The sequence below is a fragment of the Canis lupus genome, chromosome 20 (assembly GCF_048164855.1).
Source record: "Canis lupus baileyi chromosome 20, mCanLup2.hap1, whole genome shotgun sequence".
Classification (NCBI taxonomy): domain Eukaryota; kingdom Metazoa; phylum Chordata; class Mammalia; order Carnivora; family Canidae; genus Canis; species Canis lupus.
This window is the reverse complement of record NC_132857.1, coordinates 14,875,402-14,902,431: the sequence shown is the minus strand read 5'-3', so window position 1 is coordinate 14,902,431 and position 27,030 is coordinate 14,875,402. Positions and strand designations below refer to the sequence as shown.

At 38.8% G+C, this 27,030-nt stretch overlaps 2 protein-coding genes and 1 non-coding gene across 21 annotated transcripts in view; 1 reads left to right on the top strand and 2 right to left on the bottom strand.

Annotated features, from left to right (window-relative positions):
• The window catches only part of MFSD8 (major facilitator superfamily domain containing 8), a 126,381-nt gene that overhangs the window by 25,089 nt on the left and 74,262 nt on the right, over positions 1–27,030 (bottom strand). For 9 of the 15 annotated variants that reach the window (XM_072788452.1, XM_072788450.1, XM_072788449.1 and 6 more), the window contains 5 exons: positions 13,703–13,794; positions 10,544–10,587; positions 4,291–4,531; positions 3,356–3,469; positions 372–516 (listed from right to left, as the gene is read on the bottom strand). In XM_072788452.1, the coding sequence (XP_072644553.1) occupies positions 372–516; positions 3,356–3,469; positions 4,291–4,531; positions 10,544–10,587; positions 13,703–13,794 (636 nt within the window). Of the gene's footprint in view, positions 1–371; positions 517–3,355; positions 3,470–4,290; positions 4,532–10,543; positions 10,588–13,702; positions 13,795–18,949; positions 19,123–23,673; positions 23,834–27,030 lie in introns of those variants that run through there. The other 6 variants (XM_072788461.1, XM_072788448.1, XM_072788458.1 and 3 more) reach the window with 5 other exon arrangements.
• On the bottom strand, positions 15,301–15,407 carry LOC140612175 (U6 spliceosomal RNA). Its single transcript, XR_012013481.1, has one exon. It is a non-coding gene; the product is annotated as a U6 spliceosomal RNA (small nuclear RNA).
• ABHD18 (abhydrolase domain containing 18) overlaps positions 23,920–27,030 on the top strand; it is a 46,224-nt gene continuing 43,113 nt past the window's right edge. For 2 of the 5 annotated variants that reach the window (XM_072788465.1, XM_072788466.1), the window contains exon 1: positions 23,920–24,208. Coding sequence is in view for 2 of the 5 variants with exons in the window: in XM_072788463.1 (XP_072644564.1) it covers positions 24,411–24,453 (43 nt within the window). In the remaining 3 variants the exon portion in view is untranslated. Of the gene's footprint in view, positions 24,209–24,317; positions 24,454–25,829; positions 26,060–27,030 lie in introns of those variants that run through there. The other 3 variants (XM_072788464.1, XM_072788467.1, XM_072788463.1) reach the window with 3 other exon arrangements.

Below are 27,030 nucleotides of genomic sequence, written 5' to 3'. Positions count from 1 at the left end.
AAAGAAATATAAAGTAATAAAACGTCTGTAGTTTTATAAAAATCTCTTCTAATATATAAAAGATAAGAGAGATATACTATAAGTAACTTTTGTATTTAAGGTTGATACCAATCCTTAATCTACTTAAATGCTGCTTTCATGCTATTCCCTACTTAGAAATCTATAGTTAATATATCAAGTAGTACTATATCAAGTAACTATATCAAGCAGTTATGAGTACTATATTTATTAGCTGATCGAAAAAACATGAACACAACTATGGACATCAAAAGCCAAATAAAGGCTTTATAGGGATAATTATCTTCCATTAATGATAATGCTTATTTAATTTCACAATCTAAAAAGGTAGTTTATCACTTATACCTAATTACCTTAATAGAATAAGGATCAGAATAATATTTAAAACTCCCAGGAATGCGCCAAGTAAAACTGGTGCTGTATACATGTTTATCTGTAGTTTAATGGTATCCCATGTCACGCCCTTTTCTCCAATGAGTGCAAAACAAGTCTGAAAAACTTAATAAAATAAAATGTATACAGATGAATTAGTAAGTAGGAAGCAGAAGCTAAAAAAACTCTGAAAGACATTTACCATGAGATTGGAAGCAACATTATGGGATCATTTATCTATATCATGCATCTCAATAGAGGCAAGAAAGTTCGGGGAAGGGGACAAAATATTACTTTTTCTGTATAAAGTATAGACATTCATAACAGTACATAAAAGATATACAATTGACCTGTGGTACTAGGGAAAAAAAAAATGCCTAAAATGGCTCAATAGAGGGACAACAATGAGAAAAAGGTTGGGAAATACTGATGTACATGCATTCACAAAGTATTATATCTAAAGTAACTTGTCAGTATCTTTCTTTTTAAAAAATATCTCCACAGGAAATCTAAATTATCCAATTTCTTTCATAAATAAATCACAACTTCATTTTAAGAAATAGAATGTCATGTTTTAAGTCAATATTTCTTTACTGTGCATATAGTATTTAAATTCTATATATTTTTAAAATTTTGGCTCTACGGCAAAACTCAGATTGGAAGAGTACTAGTTTGCTTTCCTGATTTAGATTCTACAACTGGCTGTTCTCATAATTTACATGTAACCTTAAGGTAAGAATGAAGTAATATACTATACATAAAACACTTAGGATAGTATCTAGCACATAGTAAGCATTCAACAAATGCTAGTGCTGTTAATGTGGTTATTACAGGAAAGGTCATATAATCCTCTTCAGGCCTACATTTACTCATCTATATATAATATAAAATATTTAAATAAGATAACCTTTAAAATAATTTTTTCCTCTCTTTTCCTTTTTTGATTATTTCCTGTATTCTTAGGTTGAAAATGTGACAAATCAATGAACAAGGCGATATAAATTTTAGTGGTCTTTTTTTTTTTTTTCCTAATGTCCTGTCTGCCTTTATACTAGCTGATACTGTCTCTAAACGTCAGTTTTCTTGGCTCTAAAATGCAATATGACGGGATCCCTTTGTGGCTCAGCGGTTTAGCCCCTGCCTTCGGCCCAGGGCATGATCTTGGAGTCCCCGGATTGAGTTCCAGGATCGAGTCCCGCATCAGGCTCCCTGCATGGAGCCTGCTTCTCCCTCTGCCTGTGTCTCGGCCCCTTTTTCCTCTCTTTGTGTCTCTCATTAATAAATAAATAAAATCTTAAAAAAAAAAAAAAAAAGTAAAATAAAATGCTATATGAGATTTATTACATGCTTTTACCTCATGTACTTTATCATTATTTAATCTTTAAAATACTTATGTGGTCAAAATATTTACTGAGAACCTAAGTCTATACCAAGTACTGTGCTAGATACTGAGGGTAGAGGGATAAATGAAAAAGACCCAGACTATGTCCTCATATATATATATATATATATATTTTTTTTTTTAAAGACTATTTATTTATTCATGAGAGAGAGGCAGAGACACAGGCAGAGGGAGAAGCAGGCTCCAGGCAGGGAGCCCGATGCGGGACCTCATCCCAGGATCATGCCTTGGACTGAAGGAGTCACTAAACAGGCACAGCCACCCGGACTGCCCTGTCCTCATGTATTTTATAATACAGTCATAGATACAATTATTCTACATGTGTGCTTATATTTCACTCCAGAATACTAAACTGAAACTTTAGATTTTGATGAAGGATAAATTAGACTCTCTTTTATAGAGCTTTTCCTTGGCTACCTAAAAGGAAGTAATGGAAACAGGGTGTAAGGGTGGGATATTAATGATGAAGTAAACTGAGCTGGATTCAAAGTGATGATATTCGAAACCGCAATATTCATAGCATCAGCCAATTACATGGTTTTTCAATGTTTTTCTAAGCATAAAAATTACTAATCTATGAATCTGCAGAAATCTACTTGTCTTGGGGAAGTATTAAATCTCATTAATATTGTTTTACACTCAGAGTTCAAATGAAGATTTGGAAGAACAGGCTTTATTTTTTTATTTTTTATTATTTTTTTAAGATTTTATTTATTTATTCATGAAAGACACAGAGAGAGAGGCAGAGACACAGGCAGAGGGAGAAGCAGGCTCCATGCAGGGAGCCCAAGGCAGGACCCAACCCTGGGACTCCAGGATCAAGCCCTGGGCTAAAGGCAGGCGCCAAACTGCTGAGCCACCCAGGAATCCCCGAAGAATAGTCTTTAAATAGCCTTTTAAAAATCCTTCATTTTGGGGGCACCTGGGTGGTTCAGTCAGTTAAGCATCTGCCTTTGGCTCAGATCATGATCCTAGGGTCCTGGGATGGAGCCTTGAGTCAGGCTCTGTGCTCAGTGGGGAGTCTGGTTCTCCCTCTCCCTCTGTCTCTTCTCTCATTTGTGCTCCCCCTTTCTCAAATAAATAAGTAAATAAATCTTTAAAAATTCTTTCATTTTCTTCAACCTTAGAAAAGTCTGAAAGGTATGGGCAAAGAGCAAAAGAGTAAAGAACCTCCTATAAGTTTCCTCAAATCCTTCAGTCAAAAGAATTTTGTTTCTAATAAATGGGGAAAAAAGCAAAGTATTATGGAGATGTCTAGCTAAATGATTATTTCACAGAACATAGGGGTCAGAGTTAGGTTTGAACCTCATATTTCCCATTTGCTATCTGGCTGACCTTAAATAATTTACTTAGATTCTCTATGCCTTAGTGTCTTAATCTGTAAAATGAAACATATCATTTACTTTAGAGGACATTTGTTAACACATATAAAAAGCCTAGCCTCCTGTTGGATCAAAAAATACCAGTTTCTTTTCAACTATGAGGTTTTACACTTAGATTCCATTTAAACCTCAAAAGTTTTCCCATGTAATTCCCAAGTAATGACATGTGAAAAATACCTACCTGGACCTAGAATAAAACCTAATGCTTGACATGCACTAGTATTTGCCATTGAACTTGTTCTTTCCTGAAGGGAAGTAGCACCAGCAATATATGATCGAATCACTGCTACATTTCCTAAAAAAAGATACAGTAATTCCAAGTAAAAGAAATTATTCTTCATATAAAATTCAATTTGGCTTTATACAGAACAAATATCACTACTTCCTTTTTATGATCATACAAAGCATGTACACTGAGCAAATGTATCAATTAATGGAAAATATTGCTTTTAGTAACATGAAAACACAAAGATCTGAATGAATGAAAATATGGCATTATAGAAATGTTACTTTTTTTCTTCGTTAAATATGGAGAAAGCACTGAGTGAACAGCATAATACTAATTGCCACAACTGCTTTTAAAACAAGGATGTTACAAACTCTGCATGATTAGGACCGAAAATATAAGAAACAGAAAAAGAAATCCACTATCAATTTGATTTAAAAAAGATGTATTGAGTTCTTACTATGTTCAGGAGACTCTGCAGGGGGTTACAGAATATTTTAGGAAGTCATAAATTATCTCTATAAAAAGTTTACTGTATGGCTGGTAATAAAGGATGAAGACAGTACAAAACAGTATATAAGCAGGTGTCACAGACATGCTAGAAAAAGGAAGGGTCTGTGTTACCTAAGAAAGCTTTATGGAAGATGTAGAATTTGAGCTGAATCTTGAAGGATAAAGAATGATGGGAACAGAATAAAGAAACTATAGGTAATGGAAACATCATGAGCAAGCAAAGCCAAAATAATAGTAAAGGTATTTGTCTATTTGCAATGAGATCTATATGTAAAGATATGAGATTGAGAAGTGGTGACATCAGGTGAGAGAGGGCCATAAATGTCAGGGTGAATGTGAATTGGACACAGCTAAACATATACATACATACATATTACCTGCTCCAAATCCCACCAATCCACGAGCAACCAACATGTAGTATTTGTTATGAGAGGCTGGAACGTGGACATAGGCGTAGAGGCAGTTAGCGGCGACCGAAATGGAGAGAGAGATGATAAGAGGTTCTTTTCTTGGTCTATAATTAGACCACAAACCAAATACAGGTGAAGCTACCATTTGGCCAAGACTAAATGAAGCAATAACCCAGCCCAAAAAACTTGCATCAGCTGTCTGATCAATCTGCAGAAAAAAAGTATAAAAATGCTTTAAGAATTGTTATCCAAGAAAAGTAAAGTTTAAAACTTATATTTTTCAGACCATGTAACATTTCTTTTTAAAGAAATAAAAAACAGGGTAGCCCCGGTGGCGCAGCGGTTTAGTGCCGCCTGCAGCCCGGGGCGTGATCCTGGAGACCCTGGATCGAGTTCCACGTCAGGCTCTCTGCAAGGAGCCTGCTTCTCCCTCTGCCTGCGTCTCTGCCTCTCTCTCTCTGTCTCTATGAGTCAATAAATAAAATCTTAAAAAATAAAAAAATAAAAAATAATAATTCTAACATAAAAGTTTTATAACACTATTACGTATAGTAAGAGATTCAAACTTCTAACATTACAATTAAATGTGTTACCAATTCACTACACAGTAGGAAAAATCCTTGGGAAACTTCATTTTTTAGAATGATTATGGGAATTTCTGGTTCATAAAAAATCTTGTTAAAAAATAAATCCCCAAAAAACCCCAAATCACATTACATATATAAAACAAGAGCATCATAAAAATAGCATGCCATTCTTTAATTCTTATAATGTAAATACAATTATTTAGACTTATACTACTCCATAAGCTAAATATCCATTAGCACTGTAAATATATATATATTTTTTAATTAGGCACAGTAGTCAAATGCTTACAGAGAACAAAAACACAAAAGCTGAAAGGCAATTCTCTCATTAAACCTATTATTGGGATCCCTGGGTGGCTCAGCGGTTTAGCGCCTGCCTTTTGCCCAGGGCATGATCCTGGAGTCCCAGGATGGAGTCCCATGTCGGGCTCCCTGCATGGAGTCCGCTTCTCCCTCTGCCTGTTCTCTGGCTCTCTCTCTCTCTGTGTCTCTCATGAATAAGTAAAATCTTAAAAAAAAAACCAAAAACCTATTACTAATTCTTCCATTTAACATAGACACTGAAAGAGGGTTTATATATCATGATGAATGTTGAGGAAAAAACCAAATGATTAAATTCAGAAAATGAAATACTTTCAGAAAACAAAATTTTAGCTTACAAAAGAGACTATGGAATAAATTGACAGATTAAAAAATATATATATGGTATTCCTATACAGGAATTTGGAAAAATAAGAACCATTAAATTTAGGAAGTGAGATTAAACGTATATAAGTTAAATGGTAGAACAACTTAAAGAAAACCACAGCCTTATCTTTTCTAAAGATATTTTTAAGTAGTTTAAAATGGAAATATTTAGGTACATTTTCTTGCAGGAGATGAGAAATAAGAGTAATTATGTATAATGATACACAATATTAAAGTTCTAGCTTAAAAATATCTCTTATTTTAGGCACTCTGGTTTTTATTTTCTACCCATATTACCTTTTAGTTCCTTTGATCTATTAAAATATAAAATCACTTCATGTCATAAAATTTAATTAATTTTCAAAAAAGCAGTAAAAATTCAATTTAAGATAAATGTGTAGTGGTTTGAAAGCAAAAGGATGAAAGTGTCTTTTCAGATATCAAGTCAAGTATCCGTCTCATGGACAGAAGCTAACTCTCAGGGATGGCTTACAATATTAACAATATTTTCCAGAGACCAATAGAAACTTTTATTTTAATTGGCTTCTATTCTTTACAGTGACTGGAAAACTGGAACCTTCTAGAATTCTGCTAGAATTGCAACAGGAAAGTAAAATGTTTTAAGAGATACAGGTTCTACACTGTAACAGAAGGTATCACTTCAGCAGTTGAACTGTTATCTGTGCTCATGTGTGTTTCTCTCTCAAAGTAGTAACAGTATCTTATTTCTGGTCCTCTGGCCACCTCTGGTTATCTCTACCATACTGTCTTCAGAATAAAATCCAAACTGCTTATTATGAAAAACTAGCTCATAAATTGGCCACTGTCTCTCCTGGCTCAACTTCTCTCTCTGCATGTACCCTTCCCCCAATTCTAACTTCCAACCACACAGAACTGTTTGAAGTTTCCAAAATGAGTCAAATTCTTTGCCTCCAAGCCTTTGTGCTGGTTTCTCTACTGCCCCCTTCCACCAGCAATGCCTTCCCAACCTCCCAATTCCCTGGCTTCCACCTTTTCTTTAGGAAACCAACTTCTGTAGACCTTCAAAACTCAGCTCTCGTGTAACTGATTTTGGGAAGTCTTCCAGAATTTCTTCTCTTTTTTTTTTTTTTTAATTAGAAACATCCCCCTAACAGCCCATGTCTGTCTGCCTGCCTCTCTGTTTCTCTCTGAAACCATCTCTCTCTCTCACACACATGCACCCAAACTTTTTAAAAAATATTTTATTCATTCATTCAGAACAGGAGGAAGGAAAATCTCAAGCAGACTCTGCTTTGAGCAGAGTCCCACACAGGGCTTTATTGCACAATCCTGAGATCATGACCTGAGCTGAAATCAAGAGCTGTTCGCTTAACTAGATGAGCCACCCCAGGCGCCCCACACCCATACTTTTAGACCTTTATGGATGTATATTATTTGGTAATCATCTGTAATTAACTTGTTTAGTTTTGTACACTTCAGTGAAAGTTGGATCTGTATCTTCTCTGAAAAAAAAGAAGAAACCAAAACCCTTCCTAAATTCCAAAGACATGGTATTGAATTTCAAAACATTATTCTCTAAACATGTTAAAATATTGACAAAGTCAAAGTTCTAGAAATCTTCATGCTTTGCTTTGGGAATTAAGACATGAAAATGGGTGTTCCAAGCCTCTTTAATAATCTACTTATAGATTATTGCTTATTAACTAACAGTCGTTGAATCCTTCCCTGTGACAAAAACTGTGCTAGGCAATATGGATACAAAGATGAGTTAATACAGAGTTTCCAAACTGAGTTTCATCACCAAGGAGTTTCCAAACCATGTTTTACTTATCTGGTATTTGAGTAGCTGGCGGGGCGGGGGGGGGGGGGGGGGGGTGGAGGGGGGGGCGGGCGTGGGAATCACAATCTTTAATTTCTTATCTATCAAATGAAGATAACTTCAGAGAGTTGTTATAAGAATTATTTGAGCCAGGGATGCCTGGGCTGCTCAGTGGTTGAGCGTCTGCCTTTGGCTCAGGGAGTGATCCCAGTCAGGGAATCGAGTCCCACATCAGACTCCCTGCGAGGAGCCTGCTTCTCCCTCTGCCTATGTCTCTGCCTCTCTCTGTGTCTCTCATGAATAAATAAATAAGATCTTAAAAAAAAATTATTTGAGCCAATACATGTGTAGTGCTTAGGGCAATGTCAGCATATATATGCACTTAATGAATGTTACCTATACAGTATAAAAACTAACATTTCTTAGTACTTTGTTTTTACTAATATGTCAGTTTTATTAAGATAGTAGGTAACACAGCACTGTGGTTAAGAATCAGATTTTGGTTTCAGATAGGTTTGGCTCTGTCATTTTCTAGCTGTGTGACCTTGGGCAAGCTACCTAACTTTCTTCATCTGCCCAACAGGAGTGATAATAATCATTTCACAACATTGTTATGAATATCAAGAGGTGAAAGTCTTAGTACTTTACCTGGCACGCACTGAGCTTTCACTATTGTTATGAAAAAACTTGAGAAAATTAGTTGGTAAGTTCTTTAATGAAACTCTTATTTGTATTGCTGGAGAACTAGTTACAAGTTCATGTACTTACTAAATTTACCTTTGAAGAAATTTCAAATTTCTGGAGAAAGGAGTGTACCTTTTCAAAATTCAACATATTGTGCTGAGTAGACTGAATTACTGTAAATATCTTCCCTTTGATAATTTTGAGGTTAAACAGACTGAATACAGGGACCATGGAAATAAAGAGTTTTGATATATGGAAATATATTTTTGGCAAAGAAGATATTGCTCTAGAATTGTTAAATATCTTGCTTTAATTCTAGTAACTCTGCCAGTAAGAAAAAGAATTTTTAGCATCATGGGTAATAATTTCATGTAATATAATTTTTTGATTAATTTTCAAATAAATTTCAAAATAGCACTGAAAATGTGGCACCAAATCAGTAAAAATGAAATTTGTATTTCTGTCCTTATATTTATTTTAAAATATCTGTCATTTTAAAAGTCAGCATTTTCGGGATCCCTGGGTGGCGCAGCGGTTTGGCGCCTGCCTTTGGCCCAGGGCGCGATCCTGGAGACTCGGGATCGAATCCCACATCCGGCTCCCGGTGCATGGAGCCTGCTTCTCCCTCTGCCTGTGTCTCTGCCTCTCTCTCTCTCTCTGTGACTGTCATAAATAAATAAAAATTAAAAAAAAAAAAAAGAAAATAGAAAAGTCAGCATTTTCAAAAAGTTAAATATCCATAGAAACTAAAAAAATCTAAAATGAAATATGAAATGTCAATAAGCTTCTTGAATCACAGGCATTATTTTAAATCTCTAAGTATTCATCAAATATGTCTAGTATTTTTATTGAAGCCATCTGAACATCTTAACAATCTGGTAGGGAAGTTAACTCTCTATAAACAGACTTTTATAACATTCAATGATAAATGATAATGATACAGGGGGTATTAAAGTGAATAGGAAAACCTAACTCAAACTGGGTTGGGGAACAATCAGGGAAGGCTTTTCAGAAGAGGTGACACTGGAACAAAGCCTTGAAGAATGAATAAAAGATAATCGGGAAGTAGGGTGGAAAGGAAGGACAGAGGAAAGGAGAGATGAAGGGAGGGAAAGCATTCCAGAAAAAAAAGAAAATGTATAAAGCCCCTAGGAAGCTAGGTTCATTCAAGTAGGTATCTAACAAATTGTTGGATATTGATATAACGTGGGCCAAGGCTTAGGATTTAGGCTACAACACACATACATACACAGCCCAACCTCTGGGGAAAACCAACATAAAAGGAACAGGTTGATAAAGAAGACTTACAAAAGAATTTAAGAACAAATATGTAAGGGGAAAGCCAGGATAGAGAAATGTATGGAAGCTAAGAAAGGGTTTTCAGAAGCAGGGAGAGGACAACAATGTCAAATGCTACCCAAATGTCACCGAAAGGAGTGAAAAGTATCTATTTGATCAGCAATTAAATCATTGAAGACCTTGATGAGGGCAGTTTCAAGGTAGCAGAGGAGTTAATCAGATCGTACCAGTTTAAGGAGTGAATAAGAGGTTGGAGAGTACGGAGGAACTCCATCAAGAACCTTAACTGAAATGCTGTTATAGATGAATTATGTCTGCAATTTATTTACTGATTTTCAGTAAGTTTCTTACTGGAGATTTAAGATAGAATTGACAGATAATTACATCATGCTATATGTCAAATATATTTTTTTAAAAAAAGATAGAACTGGCAGGACTTGATTAACTGATGTCAGGGTACCTGCTTAACTTGCTTCTTTTTGTCACTCCCTCCTTCCCATCTAGTAACCACAGCATCAAAATACATATATTATCTATTCTTTTTACAATGTCACCTGACAGGGCAGCCAGGTGGCTCAGTGGTTTAATGCCACCTTCAGCCCAGGGCATGATCCTGGGGACCCAGGTTCGAGTCCCATGTCGGGCTCCCTGCATGGAGCCTGTTTCTCCCTCTGCTTGTGTCTCTGCCTCTCATTCTCTCTGTATCTCTCATGAATAAATAAAATCTTAAAAAAAAAAAACAACCCAATGTCACCTGACAACTCAAATTAATTCTATAGTAAAGCACAAAATTATTCCATAGAACTGTACATTTTGAGAATTCAGACTGTGTATAGTTTCTTTTTTATCAAGGAGTGGGTACTGATGGGATGTGCAAGTGGCGAATAGGTAGGTGACCACACATCTACATTTGCCTGGGACTGTCCAGGTATAATCCTGTTTCCCTGATAAGTACTCCCTTCACTTCAAGAGTGTTCTAGTTTGCACAGTAAAACATTAGATCACCTTACCTAAGCCTCTTCTGGGGAATTATTATCTCAAGTTACTCTAGTAAGAATTAAATCAATAAAATACCAAAGAGACTCTTAAGAAAACTCTTAACTACATAAGAGTTACTGTCATTGTAGCTACTTAATAGAATAACAGATTGAAATGTACTAACCTTTTGGAGATATGGCCATATTGACATTATCACAATAGAAAATCCTGTAAAGAGGCAAAAGCTGTTATTTATACTTAAAAATAATTTCATCATTATTTATAGAACAATTTTTAAATTGTTAGAATGGGGGGAATCTCTGGGTGGCTCAGCAGTTTAGCATCTGCCTTCAGCCCAGGGTATGATCCTGAGGTCCCGGGATCGAGTCCCACATCAGGCTCCCTGCATGGAGCCTGCTTCTCCCTCTGCCTGTGTCTCTGCCTCTCACTCTCTCTCTCGGTCTCTCATGAATAAATAAATAATATCTTTAAAAAAAATTGTAACATGGACTTTAAAATATCATTCTGAATTTACAAATTTATGCCCCACAACGTTTAATTTACCAAGTAATGCAGTTTCATTTATCAGTTAACATTAAAGACTTGAAAACAAGATATAATTATAGAACCTGGCCATAATTAAGATAATAAAAGCAGAGGACCTATTTCTTCGTACTCACATGTCTTTACCGTAAATAGAAAGTTTTGTTAAGTTTTTATAGCAGAAAAGAATGAAGGAAAGTCTATTCTGTTATACAGGAAGTGGTAGACTTCTAATCCATGTTATTTGGCAGAGATAATTTTTTAAAAGATTTTTTAAAAATTTATTCATGAGAGACACAGAGAGAGAAGCAGAGACATAGGCAGAGAGAGAAGTAGGCTCCCCATAGGGAGCCCCATGTGGGACTCGATCTGGGGACCCCAGGATCATGCTCTGAGCCAAAAGCAGACACTCAACCCCTGAGCCACCCAGGCAGCCCTCTTTGGCAGAGATAATTGACTGTAAGGAAGACAACCAGAAAGGAATATGAACATCTAAATGGGACAGTAGCTGTAAACAACTGAGAGACTTCAATACGGCTATACCTTAAAAGAAAATTCATTATCTCTACTATTCTTTATTGCTTAAAAGCTGTAATGATAAACTATAATCCTATTTGTCAATTTTAAATGTTAGGCATGTCCAATCAAAATTTTATAAAGGCTATTTTTAATTTTTTTTTATTTTTTAAAAAAGATTTTATTTATTTATTCATGAGAGACACACAGAGAGAGGCAAAGACATAGGCAGAGGGAGAAGCAGGCTCCATGCAGGGAGCGTGATGTGGGACTCGATCCTGGGACTCTGGGATCATGCCCTGAGCGGAATGCAGCTGCTCAACCTTGAGTCACCCAGGTGTCCCAAGGCTATTTTTTAAAAAACACTTTTATTAAGATATACTTCACATACCATATATCCTACTCATTTAAAGTATACAATGAGTTGTTTTTAGTATAATCACAGATATGTGCAACCATCACCACAGTCAATTTTAGAACATTCTAGTCACATCACAAAGAAACTCTGGACCCTTTACTCTGCTGTTTTCCATCCTATCAGCCACCCCTAAGCAACTACTAATCTACTTGTCTCTATTAATTTTCCTACTCTAGACTTTTCTATGAACAGAATCATGCAGCATGTAGTCTTTTGTGTCTGGCTTCTATCTTAGCATGTTTTCAAGTTTCATCCATGTTGTACCAGTATCAATACTTCATTCTTTTTAGAAAGCCTATTTAAAAAAATAATTTAGTTATTAGTTTCATTTTAATGTATTTTGAATTGACATTGTTTTGACGAAAAGAGGACTGAAAGAGTAAACTAATATTTGAAATCAAGGCTACAATTTCACAATCAAAAACTTATAAACAGGGGACGCCTGGATGGCTCAGTGGTTGAGCATCTGCCTTCGGTTCAGGGTGTGATCCTAGAGTCCTGGGATTGAGTCCCACATCCGGCTCCTTGCATGGAGCCTGCTTCTCCTCCCTCTGCCTATGTCTCTGCCCCTCCCTCTGTGTCTCTCATGAATAAAATCTTAAACACACACACACACACACACACACACACAAAACAAGAAACTTATAAACAGGTAAAATGTTTAACATGCTAATTAAAACCTAAAGTTAAAAATTTTCCTTTTTTGTTATTAAAATTAAAATTAATTATAATTTTAGATAATTGAGTGCTAAAAATTAGAAGTATTTAATTTTACTTTATTTTAATTTCAGTATAGTCAACATGCAGTGTTATATTAGTTTCAAGTGTACAATAAGTGATTCAACACTTCCATATACTACCCAGTGCTCAACATGACAAGTGCACTCTTTAATCCCATTCCTCTATTTCACCCATCCCCCCCACTTCCTCCTCCCCTCTGATTGGCCATCAGTTTGTTCTCTATAGTTAGTTAAGTCTGTTTCTTTGGGAACCTGGGTGGTCAGTCTGTTAAGTGTCTGCCTTTGGCTCAGGTCATGATCCAAGGGTTCTGGGATAGAGCCCTGCATCAGGCTCCCTACTCAAAGGGAAGCCTGCTTCTACTCCCTCTACCTGCTGCTCGCCCTGCTTGTGCACTGGAGAACGCTACACACTCATGCTCTTTCTCTGTCAAATAAATAAATAAAATCGTATAAAAAAAAAAGAGTCTTTCTTGGTTTGTCTTTTTTTCCCTTTGCTTTTTGTTTTGTTTCTTAAATTCCACATAGGAATGAAATTAGGTTGTCTTTCTCTGCCTGACTTATTTCGCTTAACATTATACTCTCTAGCTCCACTCATGTAGCATGTAGTTGCAAATGACAAGATTTCATTCTGTTGATCTGTCTTCCATTGCTTTCATTTGCAGGGGCAAGCTACAAAACTTAAGAAAGTAGAAGAAAAGATTTTCTTCCCCACCAAGGGGGAAGGCCTTAAATAAGGCCTTAAGAAATTCTGATCATCCTATAACATGGATGAACCTTGAGAATAGGATAAATAAAATAAGCAAGTTACAAAAAGAAAAATACTGTATGATTCCATTTATATGAAGTAGATACAGAAAGAATGGTGGTTGCCAGGACATGGGAGAAAGGGCAAACGAGGAGTTGTTTAATGGTACAGAGTTTTAGGTTTGCAAGATGAAAAACTCTGGAGATAGGTTATATAATCATGTAGACAAATGTAACACTTCTGATCTTAAAAATGGTTAGGATGGAAAATTTTATATTATGTGATTTTTACCAAAATAATAAGTAATTTAAAAATTAAGTGACACTAAAATAAGATACTTTATTTGAATTTTTAAGATTATATATAATTTCTAATACTTACCTACACTGCTAAGAAACATAGTAAGATATAGAATCCTAATAGATCTCCATCGGCTCTTATAATGATCTTCAGTTTCTAAAATATCCCATTCTCTAGGATTAAAGAAGAAAAAGTAGTATAATGTTATCTCATTATGTGCCAATCTTTCTATGGCACAATTTTATTTTCTTTCTCCTAAAGTAATAAAGAAGATACGACAGAGGTATAATTTATAATATTGGTTTTTACTATACTAATTATCTATGAGTAAGCAATTTTTCTTTCAATTTCCATGGATTATATTAACATATCATTACACATAGAAACTTAGGAGACATGACGTAGTTTAAAAGGGTATAACATTTTGTCAACCAATTACTTGGCTATCATTGACCTGCTACAAATTGAGTGTTGAAATTTGTTAAACTGACAAAATAAAGTATATCAAAATAAATCAAACTAGCTACAACAATTAGATCTCCTGTGGATGGGATATACAGCTATTACATATTAAAAAATAATTATGTCATTAGTAAGACAGATTCTATATGACGACAGTAAATTGAGTTTGCTGCAGGAAGCTATTTTGGCTGGGTACTTTAAGCAAAATTAATGTAGAAGTGACACCAGAAAAGTATGTTGTGACCTAAGACATTCTGAGCCCTAAGACATTCTTGCCTTTGCTCCAACATGGGTTACCAGATAAGCTCTATCCTCCTTCAGTTAGGTAATACATGAGGGTGTGTATGGATTCATTGCATTTTCACATTCACATACAGAAAGAGTTAATAAATTTACCTTACTATGAGCCTTATATTTTCAAATAATATAAGCACAACAGACAGAATGTCTTCTTATGTTCCAAAGCTATTTTCTAAAATAGACCTTACGGTTGTCAAGTTAGTCTTCAAAAAAGGAACTTTCTTTTTTCAAAAGTGATGTGATTGGGTGTGGTAGAGTGCGAAGAAGAAGATAACATTAATTAGATCTACTATGTGCCAGGTATATTAGTTGCTAATATAATAAATATAAAGTTTCTAATATTATATATTCCATTCCATGAAAATAGACTTTTCACCATAATATAGCACACTTGAAAAACAGAAGAACCCCAGATGTGCCTGGGTAGCTCAGTAGGTTAGGCAACCAACTCTTGGTTTCAGCTCAGGTCATGACATCAGGGTTGTGAGGTTGAGCCCCAAGTGGGACTCCTCACTGGGCTCTGCACTGGGCATGGAACCTACCTCAGATTCTCTCTTTCCCTTTACCTCTGCCCCTCCAGCCCTCTCCCCCTCTAATAACCAGAACCCCAAATACCCATGCTGATCTTCCTTAATTTACAATGGGGTTTAAACCCATTATAAATTGGAAATACATTAAGTTGGAAAAGCATTTCTTTTTTTTCTTTCTCTCTCTTTTTTTTTTTTTTTTTTGGAAAAGCATTTAATATACCTAACCTACTGAACATCATACCTTAAATTAGCCTGCCTTAAACATGCTCAGAACACTGACATTAGCCCAGTTAGGAAAAATCATCTAAAACAAAGCCTATTTTATAACAAAGTATTGAATATCTCATGTAATTTATTTATTTATTTATTTATTTATTTATTTATTTATTAAATATGGAACGCTTCACGAATTTGCGTGTCATCCTTGCGCAGGGGCCATGCTAATCTTCTCTGTATCGTTCCAATTTTAGTATATGTGCTGCCGAAGCGAGCACTCTCATGTAATTTATAAAATACTGTACTAAAAGTGAGAAACACAATGGCTGTATGGGTATAGAATGGCTGTAAGTGTATAAATTGGTTATATTGGTGATCAAGTGACTGGGAGTAGCAGCTCACTGTCTAGCACTACAAGAGAGTAGCCTACCACACATCACTAGGCCAGGAAGAAATCAAAATTCAAAATCTGAAGTATGGTTCTTTGGTACCATTGTATAGTTGAAAAATCATAAGTTAAGCCATCATAAGTCAGGGACCATCTATTTGGAAATCAATATATTGGAATCTGGAACATAAGATAGATAATTACGTATCAGCAAAAGGTACCCATTATTCAATCCTGCAGCACTGGATTCTGGTATCACTTTCCAGCATTGGGTATTATATTTTTAATGAAACCATTATTATTTCCTGGATATCAGAAATTAAACTGACCATCACTAATAAAAACAATCATTAAAATAAGCCTGAAAATTTCAAATAACTATTTTGCTCATATCTTATCTAGGTTAGGGAATCAAGAGAAGTAAATAATTTGATTCTGAAAAAAATATAATAAAAATGTTTAATTTCAACTTGATTTGGAGCTCAGTCAAAAATCTTTCTTCTTTCAATGACAGCTATTAAATATTGAAAGGATGACAGAATTAGAAAAATGTTATTTAATCACTACTCTCCATGTAATAATATATGAAAGAAAGGATAACTGATGGATCCTAAAACAACTGGTTGAAAAGTTGTTGAGGACAGGATAGTCACAGGGTCTTAAAGTATCACCCCACTGTCTACTTAGTAACCACAAAATAGAAAATAAGGCTTTGTAATTGAGAGATACAGCAGTCACCCTCTTAACCAAGTGGTCAAGCCTAGCATCCTGAATAGTGGGATGGCTGGATATTTGATGCCTCCTAATGTTAATATATTGGGATATTCTCAACATAACCCATGGGATGTTCTTGCCAGAAATATCTGATCTATTAAAAAAGAAACATGCTGGGCAGCCCCAGTGGCTCAGCAGTTTAGTGTCACCTTCGGCCCGAGGTGTGATCCTGGAGACCTGGGATCGAGTCTCACTTTGGGCTCCCTGCATGGAGCCTGCTTCTCCCTCTGCCTGTGTCTGCCCCCCCCACCCCCGGTCATGAATAAATAAATAAAATCTTAAGAAAAAAAAAGAAACATGCCAAAAATCCAGAATGTGAGATGTTCTACAGAAACTGACCTAGAAAAAAAAAGAGAAAGATAAGAAAGAAAGAAAGAAAGAAAGAAAGAAAGAAAGAAAGAAAGAAAGAAAGAAAGAAACTGACCTAGAATTATCCAAGGATTCAATGTTGGAAACAACAGAGATAAAAAATCAGGGGAAGGTTATAGATTGAGAGAGTCTTAAAAAGATATAAAAATCAGGGGAGGGATCCCTGGGTGGCGCAGCGGTTTAGCGCCTGCCTTTGGCCCAGGGCGCGATCCTGGAGACCCGGGATCGAATCCCACGTCAGGCTCCAGGTGCATGGAGCCTGCTTCTCCCTTTGCCTGTGTCTTTGCCTCTCTCTCTCTCTCTCTCTCTCTCTCTCTCTCTGAGGCTATCATAAAATAAAAATTAAAAAAAAAAAATCAGGGGATCCCTGGGTGGCGCAGCAGTTTAGTGCCTGCCTTTGGCCCAGGGCGTGGTCCTGGAGACCCGGGATCGAATCCCACGTCAGGCTCCCAGTGCATGGAGCTTGCTTCTCCCTCTGCCTGTGTCTCTGCCTCTCTCTCTCTCTCTCTCTGTGACTATCATAAATAAATAAAAATTTAAAAAAAGATATAAAAATCAGTGCATGACCATTAATTGGATTCCGTTTTTTTAAAAAAAGATTTATTTATTTGAGAGAGAGTGATAGAGAGTGAACATGAGTGGGATAAGGGGGAGAGGGAGAGGGAGAGAATCTCAAGCAGACTCTCTGCTGAGCTCGAAGACTGATGTGGAGCTCAATCCCGTCACCCAAGATCATCACCTAAGCTTATTTCCCAGAGATCATGACCTGAGCTGAAATCAAGATTCAGATGCTTAACTGACTGAGCCACCCAAGTGTCCCTAGATCCTGTTATTGTCTTTTTTTAAATAGCTATAAAGTATATTTTTGGAACTGAAAAAAACTTGAGTATAGGCTACATATTGCATGATATTTTGAATTAGTATTGTATTTTTAGCTATAGTTACAGTGACATAGTTGTGTAAAGGAATGTTTTTGCTTTGAGAAGATGTAGGCTGCAGGGGCACCTAGGTGGCTCAGGTGGTAAAGAAGTGGACTCTTGGGTTTTTTTTTTTTTTTTTTTTTTTTTGACTCTTGGGTTTCAGCTCAGGTCATGATCTCAGGATTGTGAGGTCAGGCTCTGCACTCAGCGGGGAGTCTGCTTCTCTCTCCCCCTCTCCCATTGCAAGAATGTGTGCACTCCCTAAAAATAAATCTTAAATAAAAGAAGAAGATGACTGAAATACTTGGGATAAAGTGTCATAATACCCGCAAACTACTTTTGGGAATTTTGGCAAAAAGGTATATGTGGGTGTATGTGCATATAGAAAGAGATTTGAGGGATCCCTGGGTGGCGCAGCGGTTTGGCGCCTGCCTTTGGCCCAGGGCGCGATCCTGGAGACCCAGGATCGAATCCCACATCGGGCTCCCGGTGCATGGAGCCTGCTTCTCCCTCTGCCTGTGTCTCTGCGCCTCTCTCTCTCTCTCTGTGACTATCATAAATAAATAAAAATTAAAAAAAAAAAAAAAAAAAAAAAAAAAAGAAAGAGATTTGAGCAGCATGGTAAAGGCTAACAGTGATAGGGTATACAGGTATTCATTGTACTCTTTTTTCAACTTTTCTATGGACTTGAAATTTTTTGAAATAATTTTACTTTTTACTTTTTTTTAATTCAAAAAGTATAAGTCTGGTGAAGAAGTGCATCTTTCTATTCTGCTGGAGAGTGTAGGAACGTAGGAGAATATAACTGTCCCTCAGTCAAGTTATAATTTTTTTAAAAAGATTTATTTATTTTAGAAAGAGTGTGAGTGGGAGGGGCCAAAGGAGAAAGAGAAGCCGACCCTGCGCTGAGCATGGAATCTGACGGGGGCTTGATCTAACCAACTTGAGATCATGACCTGAACTGAAATCAAGAGTTGGAGGCTTAACCAACTGAGCTACCCAGGTGCCCCATTAACCATTTTTATTATATTTTTCTTAACTGTGATGATTCAACCAACCATGTCACATGGCTAAGACTGACTTTCTGAAGGTTTCTTTCTTGTATCACAAAGGCATAAGAAGGAATGCTGAACTTCCAAGACAATTTGTCAAAGTTGTAACTTAAAAACTAGGAAGAATACATGAAATACTGGAGTGAATTGATCACCAAAATAAATTAGATAAAATTTAACAGGAATAAGTAAAAAGTACCAAATTTAGGTTCAATAGATTATTATTTAATACAAGGAGCCTTGGGTAAACAGCAGTACTTTATTTTTAAAAAAATGACTCTGGATTTACTGAGGGAAAAATAAAATTACATATTTACCAGAGAGGGACGCGTGGGTGGCTCAGTGGGTGAGCGTCTGCCTTTGGCTCAGGATGTGATCCCAGGGTCCTGGGATCCAGTTCCGCATCAGGCTCCCTGCATGGAGCCTGCTCCTCCCTCTGCCTCTGTCTCTGCCTCTCTCTGTGTGACTCTCATGAAAAAGTAAATAAAATCTTAAAAACAAAAACAAAAAAACCATATTTACCAGCGAGAGCATTTGTGAACTACTGAAGAGCAAATGAACCCATATTCAAAGAAGATAAAAGAATGTGTGCTCATTGACAAAACAGTGTAATGGTATTACAGTACAGAATTTAGAAGATAAAAATAAATTGAGAATGTTCTATAAGGATATATTCTATAAGACCAGAAGGCTTAGTAATATCTGTATTACAGAAATTAGGCTAGAGTTGCAAAGAAAAATTTTAAGCACCTGTTAACATTTTAGGATATTCTAAAAGAAGGATCAGCAAACTATAGTCTTTAGTCCAAATCAAACCTATCACCTGTTTCTAGATCACCAGTTTCTACTGAAGAATAGTTTTTACAAACGAATATTTGTGAGCAACTTAATAGAAATCACCTTTAAAAAAAAAGATTTTTATTTTATTTATTTGACAGAGAGAGCAAGCCAGAGAACACAATCAGGGGGAACAGCAGAGGGAGAGGGAGAAGCAGGCTCCCTGTGGAGCAGGACCCTGGGATCATGGCCCGAACCAAAGGCAGCCGCTTAACCAACTGAGCCGCCCAGATGCCCCAAAAACATCGACCCTTAACTCTAGTTAAGCAAAATGCCACCCCTAAAAAAGGAATGGTATTCCTATCATGGATTTGTATTGCAAAAAAATTTATTCATTTATTATATTTTAAATTTCATTACCAAAAAATTTTGTGAGACTTTGTTTTCTTTCTTGTTATCTAAGTACCTATATAGTATCTTTGATTCTGCCTCACATCCTGCAAAGTCTAACATATTTACTATCTGGGCCTTTACAGAAAAAGTTTGGTAACCTCTTGTTCTCTTAAACACTATAAATGGGGTAAGTGGAGACCACTGAGGACTCCCCAGACCAGTAAATTAAAACTAACCTTCTTACAACTAATCTTCTACAAAGCAGGAAAACATATCCACTGGAAAAAAGACAGTCTCTTCAATAAATAATGTGGGAAAATTGGACAGCCACATGCAGAAGAATGAAACTAGACCATTCTCTTACACCATACATAAACTCAAAATAGATGAAAGATCTAAATGTGAAACAGGAATCCATCAAAATCCTAGAGAAGAACACAGGCAGCAACCTCTATGACCACAGCTGCAACAACTTCTTACTAGACACGTCCCCAAAGACAAGGGAAACAAAGGCAAAAATGAACTATTGGGACTTCATCAGGATAAAAAGCAAACAGTCAACAAAACTAAAAGGAAACCTACAGAATGGGAGAAGATATTTGCAAATGACATATCAGATAAAGGATTAGAATCCAAGATCTATAAAGAACTTATCAAACTCAACACCCAAAAAACAAACAGTCCAACCACGAAATGGACAGACGACATGAACAGACATTTCTCCGAAGACCTACACATGGCCAATAGGCACATGAAAAAATGCTTCATATCACTTGTCATCAGGGAAATACAAATCAAAACCACAATGAGATGCCACTTTACACCAGTGAGAATGGCTAAAATTAATAAGACCGGAAACAAATGTTGGCCAGGATGTGGAGAAAGGGGACCCTCTTACACTGCTAGTGAAAATGCAAAATAGCACAGCCACTCTGGAAAAGTGTGGAGGTTCCTCAAGAAGCTAAAAATAAAAATACCCTAGTAAAATGATGGGACACCTGCACCCCAGTGTTTATAGCAGCAATGCCCACAATAGCCAAACTTATAGGAAGAAGCCGAGACGTTCAACAGATGAATGGATAGAGCAGTTGTCTATATATACAATGGAATATTACTCAGCTATCAGAAAGGACAAACACCCACCATTTGCTTCAATGTGGATGGAACTGGAGGGTATTATGCTGAGCGAAGTAAGTCAATTGGAGAAAGACAATTATCATATGGTTTCACTCTTATCTGGAATGTAAGAAATAGTGAAAGGGACCATAAGGGGGAGGGGAAACCAAGTGGGAAAATTAGAAAGGAAGACAAACCACGAGAGACTCCTGACTCTGGGAAACAAAGGGTTATGGAAAGGGAAGTGGCTGGGGGGATAGGGAACTGCAGGATGGGCATTAAGGAGGGCACATGATGTGATGAGCATTGGTTGTTATACCATACGTTGGCAAATTGAATTTTTAAAAATGTTTGGGGACGCATGGGTGGCTTAACAATTGGGTGTCTGCCTTTGGCCCAGGGCGTGATCCTGGAGACCTGGGATTGAGTCCCACATGGGGCTCCCTGCTTAGAGCCTGATTCTTTCTCTGCCTGTGTCTCTGCCTCTCTCTCTTTCTGTGTTATCTCATGAATAAATAAAATCTTTAAAATTAATTAATTAAAAATGTTTGGTAGAATTCAAAAAATAAAAATAAAAAATAAATCTAACCTTCTTAGTGAGGTAAAGTTGATGGTGAACTAGGCTGAAGTGTCTACAATTTACTCAAAGCGAGCAGGGCTTGACAATTAGTAATACATATGTTCATTTTACTAGGGAATCTATGTTTTAAAAGAGTATTGAATTATTCTTAAAATATATCCTAATTTTTAAAATGATCAACTATTTTATTTTTGGACAGAACATGTGAATTCAGATGCACCCTAATGAGCCTCAATCACTCACTCAGATATAGTTGAATCATGAGGGGGTTCCCTGGGTGGCTCAGCGGTTTAGCATCTGCCTTTGGTCCAGGGCTTGGTCCTGGAGTCCCGGGATCAAGTCCTGCATCTGGCTCCCTGCATGGAGCCTGCTTCTCCCTCTGCCTGTGTCTCTTCCTCTCTCTCTCTGTCTCTCATGAATAAATAAATAAATCTTTAGAAAAAAAAATAAATGAAGCATAGGAGTACATAAGAATAAGAAAAATTCACTTTTTTAAAGCAGATTTCCTTGGACACAGTTGTAGAATATATACTATGAGACCACATCTATTAACTCAAGGATCCTGAATCTATGGGAAAAACAGCCAAGAATCAGGTAGAAGCAAAAACTTTGATAAATCCAAATGTCACAAAGTGTATGCCCTGAAGCACATGCACCTGACTAATAAGAGAGCGGGTTAGCCCTTAGTCATAGCTTCCATGTTCTAACTGGACATAATTCTATTAAGCTTGGATATGGTTTTCAAAACAGCAGCAAACTACAAGTCTCAAAGTTGGGAGAAGAGACGTTGCTGACAGGAACAAAAACTGGTGTCGTCAACAGGTAACAAAAATATGTTGAGGAAGAGTCTGCCGGCAACAGAACAGGTAGAAAAGCTAAAAAGCAGACATAAAACGTTAAACGTGTAGCAAGTATAGAATAAACTAGTAAGAAAATAGTGTAAAATAAACTAGTATAGAAGCAAATAGTCCAAGATGTCTCAATAGGGCCCTGAGGACATCCTTCTATTATGACATATTTCGGCACTGGTAATAACCATATTGATCTGCAAGTAAAGTGTAGATAAAATTGCAAGACAGGGCAGTCCCGGTGGCCCTGCGGTTTAGCGCCGCCTGCAGCCCAGGGCATGACCCTGGAGACCCCGGATAGAGTCCCACGTTGGCTCCCTGCATGGAGCCTGCTTTTCCCTCTGCCTGTGTCTCTGCCTCTCTCTTTCTGTCATGAATAAATAAATAAAATATTAAAAAAAATTTTTTTTAATTGCAAGACATATAGTCCGTCTAGTAAATCAGAGACCAAAGACACACAGCGCCCAGGGAGTTTCAAACAAAGTGGTTAAAATAAAAGCTCGGTGCTTAAAAGACAAATGTGCAAAACTTAACATGGTCGTCGACAGCTTAATGTGTATCAATTAATTTTTTTTTTTTTTTGACATAGGCAGAGGGAGAAGCAGGCTCCATGCACTGGGAGCCCGACGTGGGGTTCGATCCCGGGTCTCCAGGATCGCGCCCTGGGCCAAAGGCAGGCGCCAAACCGCTGCACCACCCAGGGATCCCATGTGTATCAATTAATTTGACAAATTACGTTTCAAAGAAAATAGTCCCGTTTTCCTAAAGACAAAAAAAAAAATAGATACTTCATTGCGTAGTGAGACAAACTGTAACAAATCTGAATTACTGTCCGTAAAGTAGGCCCAATACAACCAGGATTAGGAGTCGAACTACATACAGTTCATCCTCAAACTCTGGGAAATTAAGTCAATATACTTGGCAAAGGGGAAAGGTGTGCCCGTTTCGTACAGGTTGACCTGCTAACAAGGTATCAAAAGTCATCGCGCAATTTAGCCAAACGGAGGAGTATCTTCAAGTATCCACTTAAAAGCATCATTTCGGAACCTCCGTGAAACGCGTGCAGCGAGGAGCTCCAAGGGGACAGGGAACGCAGGGGGCAGCGGGCGGAGGGCCGAGGGCGCGTCTGGAGGTCGGTCACGCCTTCCCCAGGGCCCGCGGGCTCGCCGCGCCGCCGGACTTCGCGCCTCGGCAGCAGGAGCCACCGCCGGATCGCGCGCAACCGGCCGCCAAGCCCACGTCCCCCGCAGCGAGGCTGACGCCGGACGAGGGGGCCAGCCCCAACAGTGCAGGAAGGTGAGGGGGCCTTCCTCCAACATCCGCTCACCTGCTTCCGGGTGTGCGGTCGCCTAAGAGCGGCTCCTGCTCAGCCTCCAACCCCAGGCTCGCCATGATTCCGCCGCCCCCGACGCGGTGAGGCCAACTCTCGCGACACCTCCTGCTCCCTCGCGTTCCCCTCGGCCGAAGCTGTCAGCGCGAGCGCGCAAGTGCGCGTGCGTGCCCGGCAATTCGGGGTGGGCGGGGCGAGGGAGGCGGGGCAGAGACTCAGTCACGTGGGAGGCCCGACGGCGCAGGGCGGGAAGAGGCCGGGGGCGGGGCCCTGCGTCCTCGCTCTCCTGGGGCGCGCGGGTGTCTCGGGCGCCTGGGACCGTGCGCGCGACGGCCTGAGAGGGTTCGGGGCGTGACGAAACGGCTCCCCCGCCTCCCCAGCCTTGGCTGGCTGCGCCCTTTGGCTCCCGCGTTCCTGGAGAGGCTGCTGTCGCTGCTGCTGGGGCTCCGAGGGAAAGCGAGTCCCGGGAGCCAGGGGAGCGGCGGTTCCGGGAGGCTCGGCGGCTGGACAGCAGGCGCCCTCGGCTCGGCCAGTGAGTACGCAGCAGGTCCGGGCCGCGCTCCCCGAGCCCCTGCGCGCGCTGCCTACGTGCCGGGAGGCAGGCACTGGAGGCGCGGGCTCGGCTGCAGGCGCGGGGGTCCGGGCCCCGCACGAGGCGGGGCTTCAGGGCGCGCTGTGGCCGCCCCGGGGGAGGCCGGCGGGCGGGCGGTCTCTGACCCGCCGTGGAAGGTGCAATGGTCTCGGCGCTGCCGTTGTCTCGCGCTGCTAAATGCAAAGGTAGTGCCTCGTTGGGGCCTGCGTGGGGCTGTGCAGGTGGGGGGCCAGCTCTTTCTAATCTGCTGACCCTCAGGTCGGCATCTCCCCGCCGCCTGCGCGGACGGGGCGATTTTCAGTCTTGCAAGATGCATGTCACTCCGCAGACCCTGCTGTTGTAACCTGGGGGTTGGAAAAGGCCCAGCCTCGGTGTAGCAGTGACCGGCTCCTTTCATCATAAAGATGACATTTTAATTTAATTTTTTTTTAAGATTTTATTTATTTATTCATGAGAGACGCAAGAGAGAGACAGAGGCAGAGACACAGGCAGAGGGAGAAGTACGCTCCATGCAGGGAGCCCGACGCGGGACTCGATTCCGGGTCTCCAGGATCAGGCCCTGGGCTGAAGGCAGACGCTCAACCGCTGGGCCACCCGGGCTGCCCAAAGATGACATTTTTAGAAAGCACGGGTGTTTCAGTTTTGTTTCAGTAGATCTTGATGCAGTCTCTTTCCTGGTGCTTACATATTAACATCTTCTGCGAGTAGGCTTGTAAGCTAATTGGTAGCAGTGGTCATTATGTGTGTCATGATTATTGTTTTATTAGGACTGATACACTCTCATGTGATTTCATTTGATTACAACTGGTCCTGTGAGATAGGTAGAGCAGACACGTTTCTGTTTTATAGAGAACTAAGGTTCAGAGAAGTAGACAACTTACCCAGAGCCGCTTGGTGTGAAAGTGGCAGAATTGGGACTCAATTCGGTTAATTCGACCAATATTTATAAGCAGCTTCCCTGTGCCAGGCCCTATATTAGTTATCTGTTCTGTGGTATATAGGCCATGACTTTTGGCTTTTGTCTTGTTTGTGACCTTCCTGTGTTTATCCTAGCAGGCGTATTCCATGGTGAGCAGCTAAATTTGAAATGTGTTCCCTCTTAGTTCAGAACTGTTTTCTTTTCTTTTTTTTTTTTTAGATTTATTTATTTATTCATAAGAGACAGAGAGAGAGAGAGAGAAGCAGAGACACAGAGGGAGAAACAGGCTCCATGCAGGGAGCCTGACGTGGGACTAGATCCCAGTTCTCCAGGATCAAGTTCTGGGCCAAAGGCAGGCACTAAACCGCTGAGCCACCCAGTCGTCCCCAGAACTGTTTTCTGAATCCAGACCTGATACTTTGTGCTTGGATTCAGTCTTGCAAATTTGTTTGTAACAGCTCCAAGAATTTACCAGATTCCCATGACTGGTTCCAAGAGGGTATATTGGTAAAAAACATTTGTGTGTGTGTGTGTTTGCCATAAGGTTGCTTTAATGTATCAGTGACTTCTTTTTTAATCCCTGAAATCTAGCACTGTGTGTGTGTGTGTGTGTATTTCATAAAGGAACTTTTTTTTTTTTAGGTTTTATTCATTTATTCATGAGAGACACACAGAGAGAGTTAGAGACACAGGCAGAGGGAGAAGCAGGCTCTCTGCTGGTAGCTGGATGCAGGACTTGATCCTGGGACTCAGGGATCCTGGCCTGAGCGGAAAGCAGACCCTCAACCACTGAGCTACCCAGGCATCCCCACAAAGGAACTTTTAACCAGTATTGCACCAAGAAGAATAATTGCTAGATGAATATATGTTGAGTGAGTGCTTATTGACTTACCTCATTTAATCCTTACAACAATCTTCTGTGTTAGGATTCTGTCAAGCATACAAGGAAAGTGAGAGCATGAAGAGTAGTTAATTTTCCTAGGGTCACACTGCTAGTAAGTAACAGAGCTAGAATCCAAGAAACATAGGACTCCTGACTGTAAAGCGGGTGCTTTTTCACCAACAGCCTTCCTATAAAAATAATTTTAAGAAGAATCTTTTCCTGTATCTCCTAAAATATATCAAAACAAGTGATCAATTTTTATGTAAATTGAATAATTTGCTACTGTGTGTGTATAGTAGGCCAGATATTATTCCCGTTTTGTAAATTAAGGTGGCATTCAAGGTCACATAGCTAGTGAAGAAACCCAGGTCTTCTGACACTGCTATTTTCCATTGCTACCTCCAAGTGATGACTTTAGACCACAAAAGTACATGGAATGGGTGTGTGTAGAACTGGTGAAATCTAAGTAAGATCTGTGTATTGTACTATAGGAAAAAAAAAAAAAAAGAAAGAAAAAAATCATTTTTTAGGAACAGTGCACCCAAAGAAATATTTTAAAAATCTTTTAAGACTCTTAATTACTTTCTTTAAAGCCCATCGAAAAGTAGAGCTAAATTTGAAGAGAGATTAGATTATTTCCTCAGTGTTTCACATAGGATATGAAACAATCCACCTGTTGAATTTCCTTCCATGACTTCTTAAATATCCACCTCTCAAAACAACTGAGCAAATAAACTTCCTATTTATGTGTCAACTTTATGAAGATAAAAATCCAGGAAAAAAACCAGGATTTCATTGTTTAAATGCTTAAGTATTAGAATGATAGGGATGCCTGCGTGGCTCAGCAGTTGAGCATCTGCCTTTGGCTCAGGGCGTGATCGTGGTCCCAGGATCGAGTCCCACATCAGGCTCCCTGCATGGAGCCTGCTTCTCCCTCTGTCTGTGACTCTGCCTCTCTCT